The sequence below is a fragment of the Betta splendens genome, chromosome 13 (genome assembly GCF_900634795.4).
Source record: "Betta splendens chromosome 13, fBetSpl5.4, whole genome shotgun sequence".
NCBI classification, from domain to species: Eukaryota; Metazoa; Chordata; class Actinopteri; order Anabantiformes; family Osphronemidae; genus Betta; species Betta splendens.
This window is the reverse complement of record NC_040893.2, coordinates 10,806,754-10,830,114: the sequence shown is the minus strand read 5'-3', so window position 1 is coordinate 10,830,114 and position 23,361 is coordinate 10,806,754. Positions and strand designations below refer to the sequence as shown.

At 47.2% G+C, this 23,361-nt stretch overlaps 3 protein-coding genes across 3 annotated transcripts in view; all 3 read left to right on the top strand.

Moving 5' to 3' along the window:
* The window catches only part of grm5b (glutamate receptor, metabotropic 5b), a 46,528-nt gene extending 36,356 nt beyond the window's left edge, over window positions 1–10,172 (top strand). The window contains exon 18 of the mRNA XM_029170161.3: window positions 1,028–10,172. Coding sequence (XP_029025994.1) covers window positions 1,028–2,111 — 1,084 coding nt within the window. The 3' untranslated portion in view covers window positions 2,112–10,172. The remainder of the gene's footprint in view (window positions 1–1,027) is intronic.
* A 2,644-nt stretch (window positions 10,173–12,816) lies between these two features.
* On the top strand, window positions 12,817–17,645 carry ctsc (cathepsin C). Its single transcript, XM_029170159.3, has 9 exons — window positions 12,817–13,023; window positions 13,092–13,340; window positions 13,605–13,750; window positions 14,257–14,411; window positions 14,599–14,754; window positions 14,843–14,961; window positions 15,772–15,903; window positions 16,242–16,474; window positions 16,569–17,645. Exons 2-9 carry the CDS (start codon window positions 13,181–13,183, stop codon window positions 16,833–16,835), a joined length of 1,368 nt encoding a protein of 455 aa, XP_029025992.1. The 5' UTR covers window positions 12,817–13,023; window positions 13,092–13,180; the 3' UTR covers window positions 16,836–17,645.
* Window positions 17,646–17,801: 156 nt separating this feature from the next.
* rab38a (RAB38a, member RAS oncogene family) lies at window positions 17,802–23,361 on the top strand. The gene is made up of 3 exons (XM_029170160.3): window positions 17,802–18,199; window positions 20,431–20,711; window positions 22,140–23,361. Exons 1-3 carry the CDS (start codon window positions 17,998–18,000, stop codon window positions 22,293–22,295), a joined length of 639 nt encoding a protein of 212 aa, XP_029025993.1. The 5' UTR covers window positions 17,802–17,997; the 3' UTR covers window positions 22,296–23,361.

Below are 23,361 nucleotides of genomic sequence, written 5' to 3'. Positions count from 1 at the left end.
AAGACAAGATTTCACATTTCCGTTTGTCAGCAGGTTACTGTAGCTCGCCCTGCTTGGCAAGCAAGATTTCAATCACGCTCTTACAGTATGAGTAATGTCAGGAGTGTCTCCATCTATGCTCCTTTTTATTCCACTTTTTCCACTCCCCGTTTCTTTTGGTCCCGCAGTCCTCTGTGGGTGGTGGTAATTGGCAGGGCTGTCTATCTCTCCATCACAGGACCGGAAGCGGCCGCCTTTTGAGATGCTGTCATTGTGTAGTCTGAGCAGACGGTCGGACATGAATCCGGCAGACCGGGAATGAAGAAGAAATATTTAAAAGAATCCTTGACTGATGTTTGAACTACTGACGAGGAGCAGACATTAAAATCAGCCTCACAGCTGGATGAGACATATATAGATAAAATAGGATCACTCGTGTTCTCCTTTAGAATGTGCAACATGTGTCTCTGTTCAGCAGGTCAGGGATCACATGAGGACATTGTAGTGCCTGTGCCTTGTCACATACAGACTACTGTATGTGTGTGTGTGAGCATATGCGTCTGCAGGGTGATTTCACTGTTTCTCACCTCCAACCACGGCGGCGTGAGGTTTAATTCAGGAGTTCCACTATAGATTAATCACACTAATTAACCTGACAAAAGGATGAGAAGCAAAGGGGAAGGGGACAAAGCACCATGGCTGATGTAAAGCAGACAAAAGTGGATAAAAATGTAAGTCAGAAAGAAAAATAGAGAGGAATAGAGAACCTCACAAGAAAAATAAACAGCTTACTGCCAGTAACAGAAAATTAATTGTAATGAAATTGCTCAGCATATAAGGTAGAACTGATATTCTGTTGAGTCAAGACTTCATCTGTATATGAAAATGTAATAGAATATTACAGAGTAGTTAATAGTTTTTCAGTAATCAGTCATCTATATGCTAATAGACAAATGAAAGTTATGTTTAAATGATGTAAAAATAATATTTAATCTGATAAATCTGCCTCCGTAAGCTAAACTTTTTCTCTCCACTTTGTTTTCTGCAGCTCCAACGGTAAATCAGTGTCGTGGGCACAGACGGAGCGCAGCAGTTCCCGTGGAAACCACCTGTGGCAGCGGCTGTCCTTCCACATCAAGAAGAAGGAGAACAATCAGACGGCCATAATCAAGCCCTTCTCCAAGACGTCTGAGGAGCGCTACTGTGGGGGGGGGGACCTGCCCCCGCACGTCCCCCTGCCCTCTCTCCCCTCCATGTCGTCCCTTCCTTCCCATCCTGACGCCGGCACCGACAAGACCCTGTACGACCTCTCCGAGGCCGAGGAGCGCTACTCCATCACGTACCGGCCCCAGACGCCGTCGCCCATCAGCACGGTCAGCCAGCGCCTGGGGGGAGGCTTCGGCGAGGAGCCCCAGACGACCTCGTCTGTCCCCCAGTACCCCGGCAGCACCTGCAGCGGCGGCAGCGGCAGCAGTTGCGGCGGCCCCGGCAGCGGCTCCGTGGTCGTCGGGAGCGACGGGCGCCTGGTCATCGTGGACGACCGCCCGGTCCCGGGGCAGAGTTCGCTGATGGATCAGATCAGCTGTGTCGTAAACCGCTTCACTGCTAACATCACGGAGCTCAACAGCATGATGCTCTCGCCCTCGCCGTCCCACTCGCATTCGCACAAACACACCCCCCCTTCTCCTCACCCCTCCGACCCCTATCTTTTACCCCGTGACCTTCAGATGCCCCCCACCCTCACCACCTATGCCGACGTTCAGCCTCTTCCAGCTGTTGAGGCCAGCATGGGGGGCCGTGGCGGCTGTCCCATTCACTCTCTTCCTCATTCACCCTACTCCCTGCCGGCTCCTCCCCCGCAGACCTCCCCCTCGCTTTCTCCCATGCGAGGAGGCCTGGTGACCTGTCTCCCTGACTCGCCGCTAAGAGGGGCGGACTTGGAGGAGGAGCTGATTGCTTTGACTCCTCCGTCGCCGTTCCGCGACTCCCTGGCCTCCAGCAGCGGCTCTCCTATCTCAGAAACGGGTCTGTGTCTCCCCCCGGTGCCGTCCCATCCCCCGCCCTCTCCTCCTTCGCCCAGGTACAGCAGACTGACACTCAGAAACTACAGCCAGAGTTCCTCCTCGCTGTGAGGCAGACAGGGCGAGAAACGCAGAAGCAAAGACGAGCCCTCAAAAAGAGCACAGGTCATAACAGGAGGAGGATGGTTAGAGAGAAACCTGTTCGTTCCTACGGGATGCAAGGTAAAAATCCGAGGTGAAGGCATCGCGGAGGGCTGGTTGGTGAAGACACCCAACTGTGTCTGTGTTTACATGTTTGCAGCGAGATGCGAGTCTGAGAAGCTTGGCCACATTGTGTTTCGATTTGCCCCTCAAAAGTGAGGCGCGAAGAACTGGGAAACGGCCACTATACAGTCTGTCTCCGGTGTCGGTACAGCCAGGAATCACTCTTGATGGTCTACAGCTGCTTATGATTTAGGTTTGGGCAGTGGCCTTAAGGGAACATGGCTGTCGACTAATTAGAAATCGTGACTCGTGTGTGTGTTTCTGTGCTTTTTTGCTGTACCTTAGTTAATGAGCCACTATGAGGCAGGATGTCTCATTAAGTGTTGAGGCAGCACGACAGTGAAGGTGAGGTCAAACTAACGCCTATGTGGACTAAACAGACGCTATCAAGGGCACATAAATACAGTGTTTGCTTACACACGCAAACCGATACGGCGTAAGGGAATACACTGTACATAAATGAGAGTTCAAAGATTTGTCTGGGCTGATTGAATCAAACTTGCATCTGACAAAAGTGCATTGTGTTAAAACACCAGGCTACATGTGACTTTGAAGAACTGTCGCACAAAATCATCTTTTTATCCATTCATCCTCCAAACGGTTCCCTGGCTTTTGTGCGGTCCCTCTTTCCCTTGCTCTGTCTTTATCCTTTTATCCTATTTTAATATTTCAGTTTTTAGTTTTTCTTTTTTTTCCTCCAGAGGTTTGAATGTATATTTTTTACATGACTCCTAAAGCAGATGGGACCAAACATTTTGTATCTGTGTGTCTGACAGGAGAAAGAGGGGGAGGAGGGACTAGCAAGACCAGGCCTCATTTCACCATCTCATTATTATTACTAATACAAGCGAGAAGCTCAATCACAGTCAGACCAGATTCTCCACACAGTGAATGGAAACAGGGCCAGAACGTCGAAAGGCATTCATGAATTAAATTAAGGTCAGACTTATCCTCCATTAGACACCCAACCCATTCAAATCAAAAATATTAGTACAGCAGAAAGATGGAAATTACCAGGATGTCATACGGACTTAATGAAATTTTAGCACATTCAGGAATTTGGACACATTTTCCTTCATTTGTTTCAACATTGTACATTAATACTGAAGACACTGAAACATGTTTTCTATTCTCTACCTTTGCAAGGATACTTCCTGGTCATGGGAGTTAGCCAGTCCAGTCTGCGTGAAGGCTTGTGTGTCCCTCAGGGTGTCTCATGTGTGGACACAGTACAGGATACCAGAGTCGATGATATGTGCAGCCGGTCTTTGTGTAACAGGTTCATCTGTGTCTGTATTCTGTAAGTCAAACATGTTGTCAGTGGGTTTGTGGTTGTTATGGTCAGAGTCTTAGGGCGCAGCCTGAGGGAGAGGCGTATCCAGTTTGTGGACCCTCAGAGTTGCAGTTGTGCTCTCTGGAGATTATGAGTAATGATTATGATTATGAGTTCTGCTGGCTGTGACCTTCAGCAGCATTCAGTGGGATGGTTTGCCTCTGAGTGTGAAGTGGCTGGGATGAGAGTCAGTTCCTCTAGGTCTGAGGCCGTGGTTCTTTGCCAGAGAATAGTATCTCAGGGTATTGCATCCTGGTGATTAACAGGCGGTTTGGAGCAGCATCAGCAGTAATGAATTTTGTGTTTGGCTTTGAATTAATGTATTAGTCTACGTTCCAACCTGGGGTGGTGATCTCTGGCTAGTGACCGCAATAATAAGATAGAGAATACAAGGAGCCGACATGAGCTATGTTTAAAGGGGAGTCTGGGCTCACACTTAGAGAAGAGGTTAGGAGTTTGGACCATATATTCTGTCTCTATGTCAAAAACAAGAAGGCGTTTGAAATCAAATTTGAAATTAAAATTGTACTCATCACGTTAAGGGACAGTTTTCCACAGCTCTTTATTTCCTGTGTTTCTTTAACCTCTTTGTTGGTTTACTATACAACACGCCATGTTTGGTTTGTGTGTCTTCAGTATTGTTGCACAATGTTGAAAAAATAAATAAACAGAGAACAGCTAATGGAAGCATAGTTTCCTGCTGAGAGATAGATGGGAAGGTCAATACCACTTATTTGTCAGGTGAATGAAGTCTCATCTGGTTGCCTGGCAACATCATGTTGATACAAAGAACTAAAGAAATTTGTGGCCACAGTTGCCCTTTGGTTTTTGTACTGATTAAACAGACCTGTTAGGATCGGTTGGTTAATGAACCATGGTGGTGCTTCTACTGGACTTTCTCACCTTTGCAAAGGCCAGCTCTTTCCCCTTGTTTACAGTCTGGCTCCATCGACTGGCTTCTAGCTGGAGCTGCATATTGACCAACTTGACTGTTCTATTGGTTTGTCATTCAACTCAGCAAGAAAGGTCAAAAATTGAAGAAATGCAAAAAAACGAAACCCTGCCCAGATGTCATTGTTTGGAATGTGAACACGCAATACAGGAACTAGGTTTTCTGCAAAGGGGCAATACAAATATCTAATACATTTATGTAGGAGAGTGTTTGTGTTATAGAATGCATTAATTAGCACGAAGGACACATTAAAAACATGTTCATTAAACAGAGCGGAATACTGAAAAACTCCAAATGTCTAATTTAATTTGAGGTTTTGTTTAGAAAGTATGTGGATAAATAAAACCTATTGTCTTTACATGTGGCAACACTTACTGTTAATAGCATTTAAGAGTATAGGGAAATAAGAAGTGCAGTTGGATGCATTCACTGAAATGCTTGTGGCAAATGTGGCCTTGATATTCCGTTCGCTCCCTCCACACAGGGAAACCACTTAACAAAGGGAAAACAAGAAAAGCTAAGTGACAAGACCGTGGTACGAAACGCAATCATTTTACATTACATGAGGGATGTTCTCTCTGGGACGGGTTTGGATTAGTCCATCTCACCCTTTATCAAAGGTGACTGTTGGCATCACAATAACAATCACCGCTCCTAAGTGTCGCTCATGATCTCCCCGCTTCCCTTAGCGGATGCATTGGTCTGCAGTAACAGCTTACTGATACACTCCGGCTTCGCCCTTTCATGCGGTATTTCTGCTCCACGGTAGCCAGCAAGAACCAATTCAAAGTGACTCTGTACATAATAAGGGCATGCAAAGACAGTTCTGTTTCGTTTCAGATGAAAGTAAATTTAGTTACATATCAACAAAGGTGAAAAAAGGAAAAAAAAGATGTTTTTGAACCATGTTATAACAAACAGTACCAATATGTGTTATGACTACAGAAACTGTGTTACTGCTCTGAATGTGAGTGACCATTCCTATTCAAATGTCTTGTAATTTAATAATATAATAAGAATTATTATGAAAATGATTATTGTGCCAAAGGGGTGGGGGGTGATCTTATTACCTTGTGGGTAAACACGTGGTTTCCTAAAAAAGAAAAAAATGTAAATGTTAAACTGTTTTTATTGTTTTAGATATTTTCTATATAAATATTTCACATTTTCCAGTGTTAAAGCAATATTACACGTATGTATAAAGGCTGCGCGTCAGAGGGGGTTTCTTAGACCATTAATAACGTGGTAGTTGTTCTTTTTCATCCTTCTGTAACCTCGGGTGGACAATTCAAGGAGGTGGGTAGGTGTGTTACATTTTTATTTGCATATATATACATATATATATTTAATGAAAAGGATGTTTAGACATTTTTTACAAGGAAGGTGTGACTCCCTATTTTTGCAGAGGTCTGGTCTTTAGCGTCTGTCGCTCGCCGCCTTCCTTTCTGATGTGCTGATGACCGATGCTGAGCTCGGGTGATAAGTGCGTGCCAACGCGTCGTCTTCGCTTTCTTCTTCCTTTTGTTTTTGCATCGAGAGGTGCACCCGCTCTTAAAGCACGTCCTCCAATAAGCTGCAGTTTGTCTCAGAGCGGAGAGTGAACTTAAGTCCCAAATAAACTTGCATACGCACAATCAGAAGCCGAGATAATTGTACGGACGCCTTTGTTTCTGGGGCTGAATGGGAGGACTGCTCGTTTCCATCCGACGTAGCTCCTCCTTTCTGTTGTGCAGAGATTACAGGCGGCGCCCGAGCTGCTCTCGCTGATGGTGTTTAGAACATGAGTAACGGGGAGCTTGCTTCAGCACTTCGGCCGTGTGCTATCAGCCCCCCTGGGTGAGGCTCCACAGTTGCGAGCTGCCGCTGCAGAAAAGGGCGGCATCAGCACTTGCATCTCCTGCCATCTTATTCTCTGTAATTGCTCCGTTCTGTGGAATTCCCTTGCTTTACATTAAAACAGCATAGCACCAACAGTAAATAGCCATTAACAAGGGACTGGGTTGAAAGAGCATCAGGATTAGAGTTTCCTTGCTGCTAATCTGGCAGTAATTATCAGAGGATTTCAAACATCTTCCATGACAAATGCCTAATAATTGCCTCCGTAGAGCAATTTAATAATAATGTGCACATGACAAAGTGTGAGATATTTGTGTTAATACCACAGGGCTTGGCATTTTAGCCCTACCTAAAAGATCACAGAAAACTGCCAGTGACATTAATCTGATCTCAGTCAAATTGATGTTTCCCCCCATATTCAAGCAAAACAGGATGGTGATTATGATGAGCCAAACCTTGCTTGCCAAGAAGATGATCTCCTGATGATGTCGGCCCATCTCAAATGCACTCTACAGAATTGAACAGATAATCCCTGTGCTGGAAAATACTTACTAATAAGAACAATCCAACCCAGAAATGCTCATCTGTTGTTCAGAGGAATAAAGACACACACTGGCCACTTTATTAGGTACAGCTGTACAGTCTAATTCAACCCAGTGCAGCAACTCTGCCATTAATATGGTAATTCTTTATTATCGAGGTCACGCTGAGTGACGGAGGCTGGTGACGCAGCGAGCACCCATTTCAGATGAAGCCTTTTATTCCCCTCCATCTCCAGGTGAACTGTACTCAAGCTGACCCTGAGCTTTGACCGTCTGTATAAAGAGGCAAGTGGAAACGGGAATTGTTCCCTCAGGGATGATAAATTACAAAGCACTGTTTAGGACTCTGGCGATCTCATAAGGTCTCTGCCGCGAGATGGAAAGCCTCCACAGCCGCCACCCTTGTTCATTTCATTTGATTTGATACAGAAAATAGAAGTATGTTTACTGTGTAAACACCACATAGACACATGGTTGTAAAGGGAGCCAGGGCAGGATAGAGGTCAGCTTAATGTGTCAGGGTGAAACCTTCTTAAGTGTCGTTCAGTGGATTCACTAATTCATTTTTGTTGTTTTAATAACAAGATGCTGATGTGAGTTTGTGGCAAACATTTGACTAAATTACAGAGGTTGTAGTTCTAGGCTGAGGTCAATCTGTTTAAAAATCGAGCGCATCCCTACAGTACTGGTTATTGGTTTGTTTTAAGAAAACAACAAAAAAACGAACAAATCAAAATTGTCTCAAGCTGTTCACGGCCTGTGGTTTGACAACTATAGGTCTCAAATAAGTCATCAACAGCATATTTGTCAGATTGCTCATTTGAATGTTGCTCTGTGTAAAATGTGTTCATGTTTGCCAATAGAGTAAAATGACTTGTATTGTGAGAGTAGGTTCCATAGGGCAGAGGACTTTTATGATATAATAAGTTAGTTTTTGCTTTATACTGGTTAGAAATCTCAGAGGAGTCGTGTGCTTATTAATTTGGTTTCAGGATTGATGAGAATGTGGAATAACTTCTGTAGCAGGTCTGTGTGTGTCGTCGTTGTGCAGGCAGAAGGCACCACGCTGTGTATTGACGGTTTGTGAAGTAAATTTAACTTCATTACGTGTTTCCACTTAGAAAAGACCCAAACTAAACTGTGACATTACAACATACTGTATGACACAGAGGTATCGTTGCAGGGCCTGATGGGTATTAACGAGTGAGTCACTTGTTGTTTTCAGTCACTGATCCTCTTCACATTTGGACATAAACACAATCCCTGTTCATACCTCAGTGTTGAAGTCTGATTTTGAGTGTTGGTGAAGTCAATGAGGAAACCAATGAAGTTATGTTATGTTATTACTGCTCATTAAATAATAATTAAGGCCACATAAACAGATTTAATGGAAGGTGAGATAAGCTAAATTCTCTTTAGTGAGCAGTGCGAGAATATATTTGAACTGTTTTTATTTAAAAATATTTAATCGCTCCTGGCAGAAAATAGCTGTTACTGAAATGAAAATTGATGATGAACACAAACTAGTTTATTTTAGCAACATATCTGCAAGGAGTCCAGTCCCCGGACTCCGCTGGTGTTTTATCAAAGTGTCGTTAACATAGACTCTCGCACTCGGTGCCAACATGCTCTGGTCTTTTTTTTTAAGTGCTGCTGCATTTGTGGGCTGGGATGGATAAACACCACAGAAATACGATTAAACGGAAGTTTTATCTACTTGAGCTTCTGTTTCTTAGTGCCATGAGCCTACATGTGATAAATATTTAGGCTTCAGTTCAGTGATTTTAGTTTTTTAAGGATGCCTGTAGTGTTTATCCACCGCCAGGAATGTTTTATAATAATAAATTACTTCTAATGAAACTGACTTTTTTTTTAAGTTATGTTGGTTTGTTTAGTTTCCTGCTGTTCAGAAATGTAGAATGTAATTTGATGCTATATATTGGTGTGATAGTAATGGAAATGGTTTTATATTTGGGTATTTGATTATCTATTTAATATTTTCACTCAGCTTTGTAAATTGTGAAATGTGAGAAAATATACGGCTGTAGCTGTTTGGAAAATACATGTTTCTAAGTGGCTTTTTAGTGAGGGCTTGATGAGGTGTGTGTGTGTGTGTGTATGTGTGTGTGTGTGCGTGCGTGCGTGCGTGCGTGCGTGTGTGTGTGTGCGTGTGTGTGGCTGATGTCTACGTTGGACAGATTCTATGTTCAATTACTGTTTGTGCCCAGAGATCAGCTTCAGATCGTAGCCTCCGACGCTACAAACAGAGAGGTTTGATATCCCGCATTACCCGCGTTCAGACTGCGCTTTGATCCGAACTGGTTGTCGCTGTCACTGGAACCGTGTTCACAGGCTTTGTGAAGACTCCCGGCAGACCAGTCAGGAAGAACAACAGCGGCTTTTGCCAGAGTTCTTCTCATCTCCCAATTAATGAGTTTTTAATCTTACTCCAAATTGGCCTGTGGTGATGCCTGTGATAGCTGAACTGCTCTGTGACCACTGGGAGGGTGAAAGGAGAGTGAGCAGTGTTTATGGGATGCTTCCTCCACTTTTACTATGAAGACAGTGCTCCGAAACAAAACATGCAGTGAAATTAGCAGCATGAGGTTGTTTTGTAGACTTCTATGAACTTTGAACATCATGATATAATAGACTAAAACAACCAGATGGTAATTATAAAACAGACAGACATTATTTCCTGTGGTGTTGTCCTCCTATTTGGCAACATAATGCCTATGAATCCTAATTCGTATTACATATAATATTATATTATTATGATATTAATTCCTCTTCCTAAAATACTTGCTCTCTGTTGCATCTCACCCTTCCTTTTCTGCCCCGTGTCATGCAGTCAGTGGCAGCAGCTGAGGAGCTAGCACTTAGTGGGATCTGAGAAGAACCACTGGCACCCGGGCTTTTGCCGCGTGAGCAACAGGCGGCGTCCAGAAACGTAGCGGTGTCGCGGTAGAGAACGTGTGACTAAGAGCTTTTGTGGAGCACTTGTGCTCTCAGTGGCAACACTGTGCTCCCACTGCACTGTGGCATTAAGCGGGTGGATTTTTACAAGTCGCCCTCTCACTCTGACCTACAGCTCTTCACGATGACGCGGTTCTGTTATTCGCTTGTTCTTTCGGGGATGTGACACAACATTTGTGGGGCCCTTAAACTGGTCATTGATAAATCATTGTGTAAAAGTACTACAGACCTGAACTATTGGAATCATTATTAAAATAAAGAATGGCTGACCTCGTTGTCTGTTCTGTCCTTCATAATAACGAACGATGAGAAGCAGCTCTTTACGCTACATATCAAATCATCTTCATCTCTGCAGTAATGCTCTTTTAAAAGTTTCTACATGTGGAAGGGTGAGTTCACCGCATCCGACAGTTGGACAAACTCCTGGTTTTAGCGCCCACGATGAATGAACTCAGCCGTCTGTGAATCTCCTACACACTGAACCCAATGAGCGGAAGCTGCCACACAGCACCTTCACGGCTCCGGTGATATTTGCCACTTCGGTGTCGGAGTGACACAGCAGCCAGTGTGGCAGAGGGCCGTCGGTGCCAGTCGGCCCTCAACACATTTTCTTCATTTACCTTAATGGACGGAGGTGAGGGGAAGGAAGCTGTCGCGCCTTCTTTCTCTCTCAGATTCACCTCCTTGTGTTTCTCTCCGTCTCTCGTTTCCAGTCTGCATCCTAAATGATTCTCTACAAAATGAGATGCCCAAATTGTCATAAATGGCCTGTAATTTAAATAAATTGAATCAATTGAGAGGCAACGGGCCACAAAGGGACAGGAAGGGATTCAGAATGTGTGTAGAGATGGAAGCGCTTAATGTCATGAGCTGGATTCCAGTATCATGACCCAGCGTCATGTCTGTCACTAAAAATACATGCATCGATTTAATCCTCAACCACAATCAGTTCAAAACATTCACATCAGTACATGTGATGGGAGTATTTACGAACGGCTTAAAAATATTATGCAATACTACAGGATGTAAACTGTATTATAGGGAGTGCAATGGGTGCTGAGAGATGTCTGCCAATAGATGTAAGCTGTAGTACAGTGTATAGTGGGCTGTACATGCATGCTTGTGTGGGTATGAACGCATGTAACAACAGCGTAGGTGTGTGCGTATGGTTGCAGTATCAGGCCGCGAAGCCGCTTCACACGACTTCATTCACATGTGAAGGATGCACCGTTAGCAGCTCAAGGCTGCGGCCCGTCCAGAGGCTCCGCCCACACGGCTGCAGTTTGCATTGACGTTAACCTCCACAAAAGCCAGGGATGCTAAGTGCTAACGCTCAAATGGCCGCTGCAGAACGGAGGCAGGGAGTTCACGGCGTGTCGGGGGGCGAGGAACTGTGCAGGGAATGTAAAGGAGGGAAACGCAGACGGAGGCTCTGCAGACGCTCACGCTACGACTGTACACAGAGGAGCACAGAGGCTGGAGGTGGAGTGGACAGATGAGGTTACACAGTGATAAATCATCAGGGTCCGTTAGCGTTCACAGGAGCTCGGATGTGTGTTGGGGAAACGCACAACAAATTAAACAGCACACCCCAGAAGAATAGAGTGACAGCAAGGGGACGGCAGACAGACGGAGGACGGGAAGAGGAAGAGAAGGCGCGATGCTGGAGGGGGGGGGGGGTGCCCAGCAAGCACGAAACAAATATGTGGGTGCCAATATAACAGAAGCCAAAGTCACTTGAGTTTTAATTTCCTGCCAGTGGAAGCGAGAACAATATCAAGATTGAAACACGCGTTCCAGTGAGTCACTGACGGGGAACTCAGTGGGTTCAGGCTGTTAACATTCATAACATCAACCCCCCGTCTCTGTATCTCTGCTCTCTGCGCCTCGCTTTTGCATTGTTGCGTCACCACGCACGCACGCACACACACACACACACACACACCTAAACAGCAGCATACACACGTGCCTATACCGATGCACACACTCATGCTTCCACACAAACAGTGTAATGGCACTAATGAGACTGCATGACTAATACCTCTTCAGTGGCTTCTTCAGATGAGTGCTTATTATGGTCTGTCAAGGAGATGAGTCAGTCCATGTCATGGTTACTATGGTGATCAAAGCCTCCAGCACTTGCCTTAAGTGCCTCCCTGCTAAAATAAGCTCTTTAACCCCTTTAACTACAGACCGATTAGGCACAATGACACCTGCACACAAATAAATGCACACAGACAAGCAGAATCTCTCGGAGTGAAAAAGAATGAAAGGATTCCTGCAGAGAAATTATCAGAAAACAACATTAGAAAAAAAAAAAAACAGCCGGCCGTGAAGGAGACAAATAACAGATCAACAAGACCTTTTTGAGCGACGCACACGGACAGATGGAAAAGATCACTGCGGCCCGGATGCGTTCAAGCGCTCTCTTAACCTGTGGGCGATATGTGAGCTCTCTGTGTGTCAGAGCATTTGCAGCTGCTCACAAACAAACACCACAAGCTCCTGATGTGATGATGTCAACTATACGTGTTTTGCTTTGCTCCTAGATCCAATTGAACGTAGCTTGGTTACATGCAGTATATTAAGCCTTCGAGTCTTGAAAACGCGTCTACATGTTTGTCATGTTTCCTTTAACTTCTAAGCAACTAAATAGTTTCTTATTTTTTATACGGCCATTATGACTCAGCTAAATGGCTGCGTTTTATTTAAGTGTTTGTTAATATTTAACTAAAATATCGTCCAAAAAGACATCGGTCAACTAATTTAGTTAATCAATTAAGTTTTACAGGAAACACCTGATGGTCCGCGTACACGTCGTGTCATATGACGAGGAAAACGAAACCAAATCAAAGAGGAAACAACATTACTTAAGTCGAGAGAGTTATCGCCGTTTGCTTCTGTATTTGATCCGTAGACAGTCGTTGAGCCACTCGTCGCGTGCTAAAGATTAGACGTTAAGTAATAAAGTAATTTACCATGAGCTAATGTAGCAACACGTTCTTTTCTCAGTCACACCATCTCAAAATCTGCGGGATTTAGTTTTTTGTAGCTGACAACCGATCATTAGCAATACTGCTAGCCAACGACGGTGTTCCGGGAAGTACTTACTAGCTTCAGGTAACTATCTTGACAATGAAAGCTAAAGTCAGTGTCTTTGATAAAAGTTTCACTTTGCACAACCAAAGAGCAGTGGACAAGGGTCAGAAGAGGAGTCGAAGCGGGTCGGGGCCGAACCGCTAGCTGCTTTTAACCTCATCGGACGACGCACGTGAAGATGCTGCCGCGCGGCGTGCTGGTGTGCGTGCTCCTGCTGTGGGTCGACGGCTCGTGGGGGGACACGCCGGCCAACTGCACCTACGAGGACCTGCTGGGGACGTGGGTGTTCCAGATGTCCAGAGGCGGACAGGACAAGAGCATCAACTGCTCCGCTGAAGGTAGAGGAACCAGAACCTCCATCCCCGCCAGAACCGACGGGGATGAAGCGGCTGGAAAGATCCCGCGTGTCAGGACGTGACCACGGGCACTTCCGCTTTGTCTGATTTAATAAGCGTTCGCTCTTTAAGTGTAACATATGAACATATAATGATTGATGGCGTGTTTAGTCTTCCATGAATTCTGCCCATCGTATCTTAAAACAAATCCCGCACTCTGAAAGGCTGCATCTCTAATTGAAACGCTACTGTGATGTTCCTCCACAGCTACAGGTGGAAGCACGGCCACCGTGACCCTGGAGAAACTGTCCGTAGCCACGGACGAGCTGGGCCACGTGGGCTTCTTCACCCTCATCTACAACCAGGGCTTCGAGGTGGTCATCAACGGCTACAAGTGGTTTGCCTTCTTCAAGGTAGGAGCAGCCACAGTGGATGAGTGGATTACTCAGTGTTATCACATGACGGCGGTGATAAAACCTCCAGTCCAAGCTTGATTCATCATAGCTCCGCTGATTTGTCTGTTTGCTTTTTGCTGAGCTCAGCACAAAATCCACACAGTCAAACTTGAACTCGTTATGGGTGGTTAATGAGAGCTTTTCACTTCCCTCTGCAAGTTGAGAACCCTAAAAAACTCTCGCTGCGTTTGCTGTCAGTCATCTGACAGCGTCTGTGAGCTATAAACTATATTTGAGGGTAATCTCATAGTCATGTGTTGACTCTCACATGACTGAGACGTCACAGGCCAGCTGTTTTGAACTTCCTCATACTTTAATGCTGGCTGACTGTAACAGCATGAGGAGAAAAGAGGGGAATTTTAGACTTCTGCACCGTCATTACTTTATAACACTGTTTTTTTTTTTTTTTTTAACCATGAATATGTATTTGAATATAATGAGCTTTACTGTCCTTACACCTGCAGTACACACAGCAGGGCCCTAAAGTGACCAGCTACTGTGACCAGACCCTGCCGGGCTGGGTTCACGACGTCCTGGGGAACAACTGGGCCTGTTTTGTGGGGAAGAAAGTGAAACCGGTACCACCCCACACGGATATTGAGCCATCCCTCAGCAGCGGGTACATGAATATCCATAAGAATCCATCTGTAAAATCATAACTGGGACAAACGAGGGGTGTCAACGCTGCGTGTTAAACACAGCAACACTAACAGAATACTGTAATCGAGCCACGCCTGCGTTCGCCTGCTGACGGGCGCCGCCGTCGCCTTTAACCCGACCTCTCGTGTGCCGTTTCACCCCTCCAGCGTGCGCGACAGGCCGTATAAAGTGAGCCGGGGCTTCATCGACGCCATCAACGCTGTGCAGAAGTCGTGGTGGGCCGCTCCCTACCCGGAGAACGAGCGCTACACCCGGCAGCAGATGCACCTCCGAGCCGGGGGCTCCTCCTCCCGCGTCCCCGCGTGAGCGTTAACGCGCCGCTCCTGTCGTCCCTGAAGCTCTAGCAGCTGTTGCGGACGTATAATACTATAATACTCTCTCCCCATTTAGCCGCGTGCGCCCCGCGCCAATGAGAGCCGGAGTGGCGTCGGCGGCTGCGGCTCTGCCCGAGCGCTGGGACTGGAGGAACGTGGACGGCGTCAACTTCGTGAGCCCCGTGCGAAACCAAGGTGAGTGTGTGAATGGAGGAGGCGACGCGTGCTGCTGGGTGGTTTAGCGCGCGAGGGCGTCTGCAGGGCCCGGCTTCAGCATCTGGAGAGGACTGGAGCGTTCCAGCCGCTGCAGAGGGCCTTATTTGGCCACAGTGCTGGGAATCCGGTGGATTTAGTGGGTTTCGGCCCACTTCACAAAACGTGTCGGCACTGAAAATAAATGAGTTTGGTTTTTACAGTGGCAGCAGTGAGACTTTCTCGTCGACTGGTTTACCGCCAAGTCAGAAGTGTGGACAGACTCGATGCTTCCCGAGAGTAAAAAAACCTATGAGTCAAAGCAGCTCCAACACTCTGAACACTTTTTATTGTTTGCGACTCAGCAGCACTGGCTTTAACATTGTAACAAATTAAAATTTCACCGCAAGACTCACCAGAATCACCTTAGGAACTGATTAGATCCTATTAGTGAGGCAGAGGTTTCCCCACTAGTATAGTTCTGTCTTTTAAACGATGGCTTGTTAAACCTTATTACGCTTAAGAGTCTTAATAGACCGAAATAAAAACTGTTCTCGGTGTCACCCCGACTTGAATCATTGCCACAATTAAACCACATTGCAAATCCCTGCAGCCCCACTTCGACCAACTTAATTTGTTTCTGCAGAGGGTTTTATTAAGAGCGTGGTGTCTCGCGCTATGGATCCAAGTGGTGACTGTGCCCTGCTCCATTGTTGTGTGTCTGTGCTGTGGCAGAAACCTCAGGACATATATGCAAATATCTGCGATTCAACCCCCTCTCTCGCTCTCTCTCTCTCTCTCTCTCTCTCTCAGCATCGTGCGGCAGCTGCTACTCCTTCGCCTCTATGGGGATGCTGGAAGCTCGCATCCGAATCCTCACCAACAACAGCGAGACCCCCATCCTCAGCCCACAGCAAGTGGTGTCCTGCTCGGAGTATTCCCAGGGTAAACCAGCGCCTCTTCACTCCAGGCTTTCATTGGCCACAGTTTGACAGTCGTCTTGTTGTGCACAGTGATGCTGGGAGTACTGCTGAACAACTCTGGGCTGCACTGCCTAATCAGAACAAGTATTATTGAAGTGTTGAGTAAAGCGTGTCCTAACTGCCTTTTGTGGAAGTAGAGTGTTCTATAACATGCATTAGTGCTTTTTCGCTCATTTCATGGCGTCCTGGAAAGAAGCCTGTGACCACGTAGCAGATTTCACCCTGCTCGCGTCTCGAGGCAGCCACGGGCTGAATGCGTTGCGCACAACAGGATGCGACCCACTTCTCTTCTCGTCTTAGGTTGCGACGGGGGGTTCCCATACCTGATTGGGAAGTACGCGCAGGACTTCGGCATCGTGGACGAGTCGTGCTTCCCGTACATCGCGAAGAACTCGCCGTGCGGCGTGCCGAAGAAGTGCGGCCGCACGTACGCGGCGGAGTACGGCTACGTGGGCGGCTTCTACGGCGGCTGCAGTGAGGCGGCCATGATGATGGAGCTGGTGAAGAACGGGCCCATGGCGGTGGCCTTCGAGGTACCGCGACTGCTCAGTAGTTTCCTAGCTCATATTTCTGCTCGTAGCTCGTGTCCTGTTACAGTAAGTCTCCATTGCCCCCTCGTATCCACAGGTTTATCCCGACTTCCTGAATTACAAGGGGGGCATCTACCATCACACGGGCCTCAGGGACTCCTTGAACCCTTTCGAGCTGACCAACCACGCCGTGCTGTTGGTGGGGTACGGCCGCTGCCCCGCCACGGGCCAGAAGTACTGGGTCGTCAAGAACAGCTGGGGAACCACTTGGGGCGAGGACGGCTACTTCCGAATCCGACGGGGGAGCGACGAGTGCTCCATTGAGAGCATTGCGGTCGCGGCCACCCCCATCCCCAAGCTGTAGAAGCTGAGCCGAGGCTAACGGCAGCGGGTGCTGTGACGACGGGGCACCTTTTTAAGCTGATCTTTTTATCAAGTTGCATTTTAGAAGCTGAAAATATAAAGCAGTGAGGGAGGTCAAGCCACATGGGGACAGAAGAGCCAAGATATGCACTATTAAGATGAGAGGGGTTGGATTTCAGGTTTTAAAACGATACTCAATACAGCTATAGGCAATATTAAAGGGAAGGTTCACTAGAACCATGAGCAGCAAATGATTTAGAAGGTTTGTATTTCTATCCTGTGTAATTGTATAAGATTTTAGGCAGTTACTAGTCAACAGTAATTTAGCTTCACCGCCATCAGCCGTACACAGAGTTGACACTTGTGGTTTTTGTCTTGCATTTCTCACTGTATCAACTGCACTGGTTTAGAAGCAGAGAGGGTTCACACACGTTGAGCTGTGGCGCCTTGTTTTTTTTTTCTTCTTTATTTTCTATTAAGATGAATTAAGTGTGTTAAAATGTTTGCTAAAGTGTTCAACAAGCCAAAGGGGTTAAAGTGAAGCTGTAACTGCCCATACAAAGCGTTTATTGGTCAGGTGCAGGACGGTTGGTTCTTTCTCTCAGGGAAGCGCAGTTCTAATCTGTCACATCATGGCTGCCGTGTCCCACTGTGGACGATTAGCAACAGTCCTCGTGGAGGTTTTAAAGGGATTTCTCCTAAATTGACTTGGAATCGATTTTATTCTGCTTTTCGTTGTAGCTCTTGCAGTGTAAGCATCGCATTGAAATTGTTTTTAATTTGATGGAATAAAAAAAAACATTTAGAAGAATTTTCGAGAGAATAAATGTAACTTCTCGCCCACATTACACGTCTCAAACATGCAAACGCGGCCGTGTGAGCGGGGACCGACAGTCCTCGGTGTCTTGTGTTGCCTCTCTCTCTGAAGTCATTTAAATACGCAGAGTCGCCCTTTCCGGTTTGCTGCCTTTAAATACTCCCCACTCTTCCCGGCGTGAGTCACAAGGTCCACTCGTCTCCGCTCCGCTTTCCCCGCGTGGGCCGGGCCGCACTCGCCTCCCCGCCTCCTCCTCGGCAGCTCCCTCGGTCCCGTCGGCCCGTTCATCCTCCGGCCCTTTCCGTTCCGCCGGATTCATGCGCAGCTCTCGCCCTCCTCGGTCGCCATGCAGAACAACCACCACAAGGAGCGTCTCTACAAAATTCTAGTGATAGGAGACCTCGGAGTCGGCAAGACCAGCATCATCAAGCGCTACGTCCATCACAACTTCAGCCCCAACTACCGAGCCACGATCGGGGTGGACTTCGCCCTCAAAGTGCTCAACTGGGAGCAGGAGACGGTTCGGCTGCAGCTGTGGGACATCGCAGGTACCGTCCGAGTTTTACGCACGGCTTTGGGGGAAAAAAGGCACGAACCGAATGTGGAAACTGCTTTTCGTTGCTGAATTAAAAGTTTACAGTTTGGAACACAACTCAAAACATAAAATCATCATAAAATAAGTCCTTCTGGCTGAAATTGTTTTGTTGTTTACCTAAATATCTACCATATATTGAAACAAACTAAACCTCTGAACTGAATTTGAAGGTGGCTAAATAAAAAAAGGTTTTGCAGCCATTAATATAACATATGCTTTATGTTTTAAAGTAAACACACGTTAGATATTGGACTAATTTAAATATTAGGAAGAAACAACATGTAGGAGGAGAGACATTTAGGTTACAGATGTTGAATTATAGTAGATTAGTTTTTTTTTATTAAAGACAGGAAAGGATCTTGGTGTTTTTCAACCGTTTCCACAGGGGACGTGATTAAGATTTACTGGGAGTTATCGTTCCACATTGTCTCATCACCTGTTCACCTTTAGACCTGAAGCGCCTGTGGGAGACCTTCCATATGAACGCACATCGCTCGTGAATACTATTGCGTGTTATGCTGATATCAGACCAGATCCATACTTCCACGGTACTCGCCAGCGGTCACAGCTGCTCCGTGGCGTAAATTCAGCCTTGTTCTCCGTGCTGAGCATCATGTGACCTGTTCAGGAGCATCATGACACCACATGATACAACAGATGGCATATTACATATTACCTGCTCACCTGCAGCCAAATTCAGGGCATATATTCACGATAATACAAGGACACGTGCACAGATTTAAATTCCTTGGTGTGGTGTTTGTTGAGCACAGAAATCATTCATAACGGCAGCGTTTGACTGGGCTGCTGTTGGGTAACGTCATAAACCTAAAGGCTACAGCGGTCTCATCTCACATGAGTGTCGGCTGAGCTTTAGAAGAATCCTCTGACCTGCTGCGCTCTCCCCTCCTGTGCGCCCTCTCCAGCAAAGCAGTCATGAGTCTCAAACTCATGTGAGGGAGATTTGAGGCCCAAGCTCTTGTGTACAGAAGGCTTTTATTGTGAACTGGGCGTGAGCGTCTCCGTCGGAGGACAGCGGCCACGGGTCTGTACACTGGACCCATACACTGGGCCTGTATACTGGGTCTACTGGGCGTATACTGGGTCTGTACACTGGGCCCGTACACTGGGTCTGTATACTGGGTCTACTGGGCGTATACTGGGCCTGTATACTGGGTCTACTGGGCGTATACTGGGTCTGTACACTGGGCCCGTACACTGGGTCTGTATACTGGGTCTACTGGGCGTATACTGGGCCTGTATACTGGGTCTACTGGGCGTATACTGGGCCTGTACACTGGGTCTGTACACTGGGCCCGGGAGGTGCTGGTCTTGCATGGCCTGTGCTGACGGGTCGACGGGGTCACGGCAGCCACGGCGACGCCGAGGCGTGAACGAAGCGGGGGGGGGGGGGGGTGTCAGTATGCACTATACAAGTCCCACAGGTGTGTGCTGAGCCGTGGACGCGAGCATCACACACTCAGCTCCTCCACTCCTGCTGCTAAGTCCTCAGCCCATTCATCCCTGTGAATGAAGAAGCACTGTGGACCTAAAAAAAACACTTGTAGCTATTTCACATTTGAGTTGTAGGAATTTGTACTTCTGTCTCACTTTAGATTCTGTAGTTTTGAGCATATTTTAATTTGAAACGTTCCAGAAGGAACTCTGGTGTGAAACACTGGACACTAGTTAATGCGTCTTAGTCTCTCAGCTGTTCTGCACTCGATGTTCTGGCTTCGCCACGCACGATATTAACTCCTGTCATCATCCAAAACTGCCACGGTTTCTTTAAGAAACATCTTTCATTAAGTCTTCTGTAAAACGAAAAAGAAAGTCTTTCCCACAAGCTTGAATTTTTTGATCCAGCAGAAATGATGTATGGGAAAATGAGCGTGGACACAACATTCCAACAGGGCTTATCAAATAAATTTTACCCTCAGGAATTTTTACAGACGGGTTCACAGGCACACACACACACACACACACACACACACACACACACACACACACACACACACACACACACACACACACACACACAAATGAATAAAATCCAACTGAACTGTAATGATATTACAGTTCATTAATTATTATTATTATTATTATTATTGGTTTCTGCACATGTACGGTGACCGGCTCTAATCTCCATTTCTGTACATATCTGCGTGCATGTGTGTTTTCTAGGTCAGGAGAGGTTTGGCAACATGACCCGCGTGTACTACCGCGAGGCCGTGGGCGCCTTCATTGTGTTCGACGTGACGCGTCCCGCCTCCTTCGAGGCCGTCACCAAATGGAAGGAGGACTTGGATTCCAAACTGACACTTGCCAACGGGAAGCACGTGGCCACTGTGCTCCTGGCCAATAAATGCGACCAGGGCCGCGACGTGCTCACCAATAACGGAATAAAAATGGAGCAGTTCTGCCAGGAGAACGGCTTCGCGGGCTGGTACGAGACGTCGGCGAAGGTGAGACACGTGGTCCCGGGAGCGGCTGCGCGTCGAGGCGTCCAACCGATGATCAGAGCGCCTAATTACCCCGCGTGGAGGCGGCCTCGGCCTTCAGGTGGCGACGCCTGCTCCTCATTTGCATACGAGTGAAGCCACGCTCCGTGTGCTGCGTTACTACGGCTCAGAGTTCAGCATGGGTTATTTCAGGGCTGCGCCACTTCGCGGGTTCCTGCTGGCTGGCACGAGGCGCGCGGGAGCCGCGTGCTTTCCCGCTCAGCGTTAGATCAGCTGACTGACACCGCTCTCGTGTCTGCAGGGTAAATATGTGAGCGCGGAGGAAGGAGCCTCCGCTGCGCCATGCAGGTTATTACATCCGCATTTATATTCAAAGATGAATCTGAGCTCGGAAGGGAATGGCAGCTAATATAAACACAATCCGAAACAGTGTTTTATGCAAGTGCCCACAGTGTAAACAAACAAACAACGTAAGCGAACAGATCAAAGCGGGGTAAAAAAAAAAAAAAACCCGCCGCGTGACGTTCAGCGCATCAACCTCGCAGAGACGATTAACTTTTAGCAGTCTCCAGACGCCGAGGCGCGTCTGAGGATTCACCCAGCCACACGCTGACACGCACATCACAAGCGCCGATTATAGCAGCTAATGTGGCGCAGGAATCTCACAGCTGGGCGGCGGGAAGCAGGCGGCGGGCCGAGGCGCGCGCGCGCGCGCGCGGCCGCACGCGCACGCCGGAGACACTCGCTTAGCTGTGGAAGCTGCACTGTGACGAGACGACAAATGTGGTTTGTTTTACAGACATTCGCAATGAGGAGGGAAAGGGGCTTTGTATTGTTTAAATAAATAAATAAATAAATAAAAATAAGTTTGACCGATCACGACATGGCAGAGACGTCACGTCCCACTGAGCTACACTGTTAGAGCCTATGAATATTCAGCGTCTCGTCTGCTCGCGCCTATTAGAAACCCGCGTGTGTCCTTGATAATCAGCGCTGGCTCTTCACCTACCTCCGTTCTCCTCTATTGTTAGATATTGACGGAGAAAGAACCTTTGTTAGAACGCGCGTGCTCGCTGCACGCCTGCCTCCGTGTGTTTGAATACAACGTGGCAAAGGGCGGTGCGCTTTGCTCTCGAATCTCCGTATTCGCGGTGTTTGGGACTTCCTTAAACAATTACAGAACGTTGACAAGAGTTTTAGTTGCGTTGAGAATTCATTTAGATGAAGTCATTTATTTCTCTTTCCGTCCTCTGTTCGTGTTTACGTCACGGACGCCGGCTGCTGCTTCATCCTTCTACTCAGTTTAGTCATGGTGCGCTTGATTCGCCCACCTGCTCTGGCGTCTCGGTCCCGCGGCCCTTCTTTTTTTTATTCCCGCCCTTTAAAGCGTTTGCGTTGATCTCCCCGTCTCTTTTTTCCCCGTCTTCGCAGGAGAACATCAACATCGACGAGGCGGCCAACTGCCTGGTGAAGCACATCATCGCCAGCGAGAACGACATGCTCCAATCAGAAGTCTCCGACACCATCACGCCCCTGTTAGACAAGGACAGAGGCCGGACGTGCTCGTCCTGCTTCAGGTCCCAGTGAGCGCCGCTGACGGCCGGCCGGACGTCCTTTTGGATCTCATTACGCAGAGAAAGTTGGGTTTTCTGTGGGCGAGAGACAGAGGGGGAGCTGCGCTGGCTGTCTTATAGTGAGGAGCTACGGGTGCCAACACTTCTCCTCTTGGGTGACTAATGTTGGGGGTGAGGTAAGGAGACGGGTGGAGGGTGACAGGGAGGCAGCTGGCTCAGGAAATGGATGGACTGAAGTGGGGGGAGAGAGAGAGAGCGAGAGAGAGGGAGAGAGAGATGCAGCTGTGTGCACTTGTCAATGGCAAGGTTACCCTCTGGGTGACTTAAGTCTCGACACTGCCGCTCTGGTTGCCATGGCGACACCCTTAATGAACACATGCACAGATGGAGAGGTTGTAGCAAATCACAGTGTATAATGTATTAGAGGTCCAAGGACGTGATCTTTGTTCCCACACCGTCAGCTCTACTCAACCGCCCCCCCCCCCCCTCCCCCTTTCTCACTCCGTCTCCCCCTTCAGTCTCTTGCTCACTCGCCTCTTTCAGCGACAGCTCGTGCTAATCGGCAGAACGACGAGCCAGATGTTTTAGACGGGGACCTGGACTTACAGTGCGTCGATGAGATGTCTAACGGTGTGGTTTTAATTTACTTGGCCGTTTTTGTACCTCTGTCCTTGTGAAGAATGTGACCAGGTTGTGGCGTCTCCAGTGATGAGCATCCTCAGATTATGTACTTAAAGTGCCTCCTCTGTTACGAACCGATTTTATTGAATGTCCTCAGCTGATATATTCACACTATGTTGTTTGTACAAGTGCATTTAAAGGTATGATGACCTTCACTGGAATACAATTCTACTCATTTCCATGGCAACGTAATGAGACTAAGCTGTGCCCGGTTCATTCAGTGTTTTTATATATGGAATCTTCAACCTATCGTTCACCATTTGTAATATTTGTAATTATAGGATGAATGCATGTATAAACATGTACATATGCGCAGTTTACAGATGCTGATTAGAACCAAAGATGTCTCCAGTTTTCCACATGTTCGTATGAATAAACCAGAGCTTTACTGACCCACA

What these genes read in the sequence shown, in the direction of transcription:
- ctsc (XM_029170159.3), top strand. Translation starts at nt 13,181, where the DNA reads ATGCTGCCGCGCGGCGTGCTGGTGTGCGTGCTCCTGCTGTGGGTCGAC. An exon ending in CATCAACTGCTCCGCTGAAG is followed by an intron (nt 13,341 to 13,604) that starts GTAGAGGAACCA and finishes GTTCCTCCACAG; the next exon opens with CTACAGGTGGAAGCACGGCC. An exon ending in GAGCCCCGTGCGAAACCAAG is followed by an intron (nt 14,962 to 15,771) that starts GTGAGTGTGTGA and finishes TCTCTCTCTCAG; the next exon opens with CATCGTGCGGCAGCTGCTAC.
- rab38a (XM_029170160.3), top strand. Translation starts at nt 17,998, where the DNA reads ATGCAGAACAACCACCACAAGGAGCGTCTCTACAAAATTCTAGTGATA. An exon ending in GCAGCTGTGGGACATCGCAG is followed by an intron (nt 18,200 to 20,430) that starts GTACCGTCCGAG and finishes TGTGTTTTCTAG; the next exon opens with GTCAGGAGAGGTTTGGCAAC. An exon ending in GGTACGAGACGTCGGCGAAG is followed by an intron (nt 20,712 to 22,139) that starts GTGAGACACGTG and finishes CCGTCTTCGCAG; the next exon opens with GAGAACATCAACATCGACGA.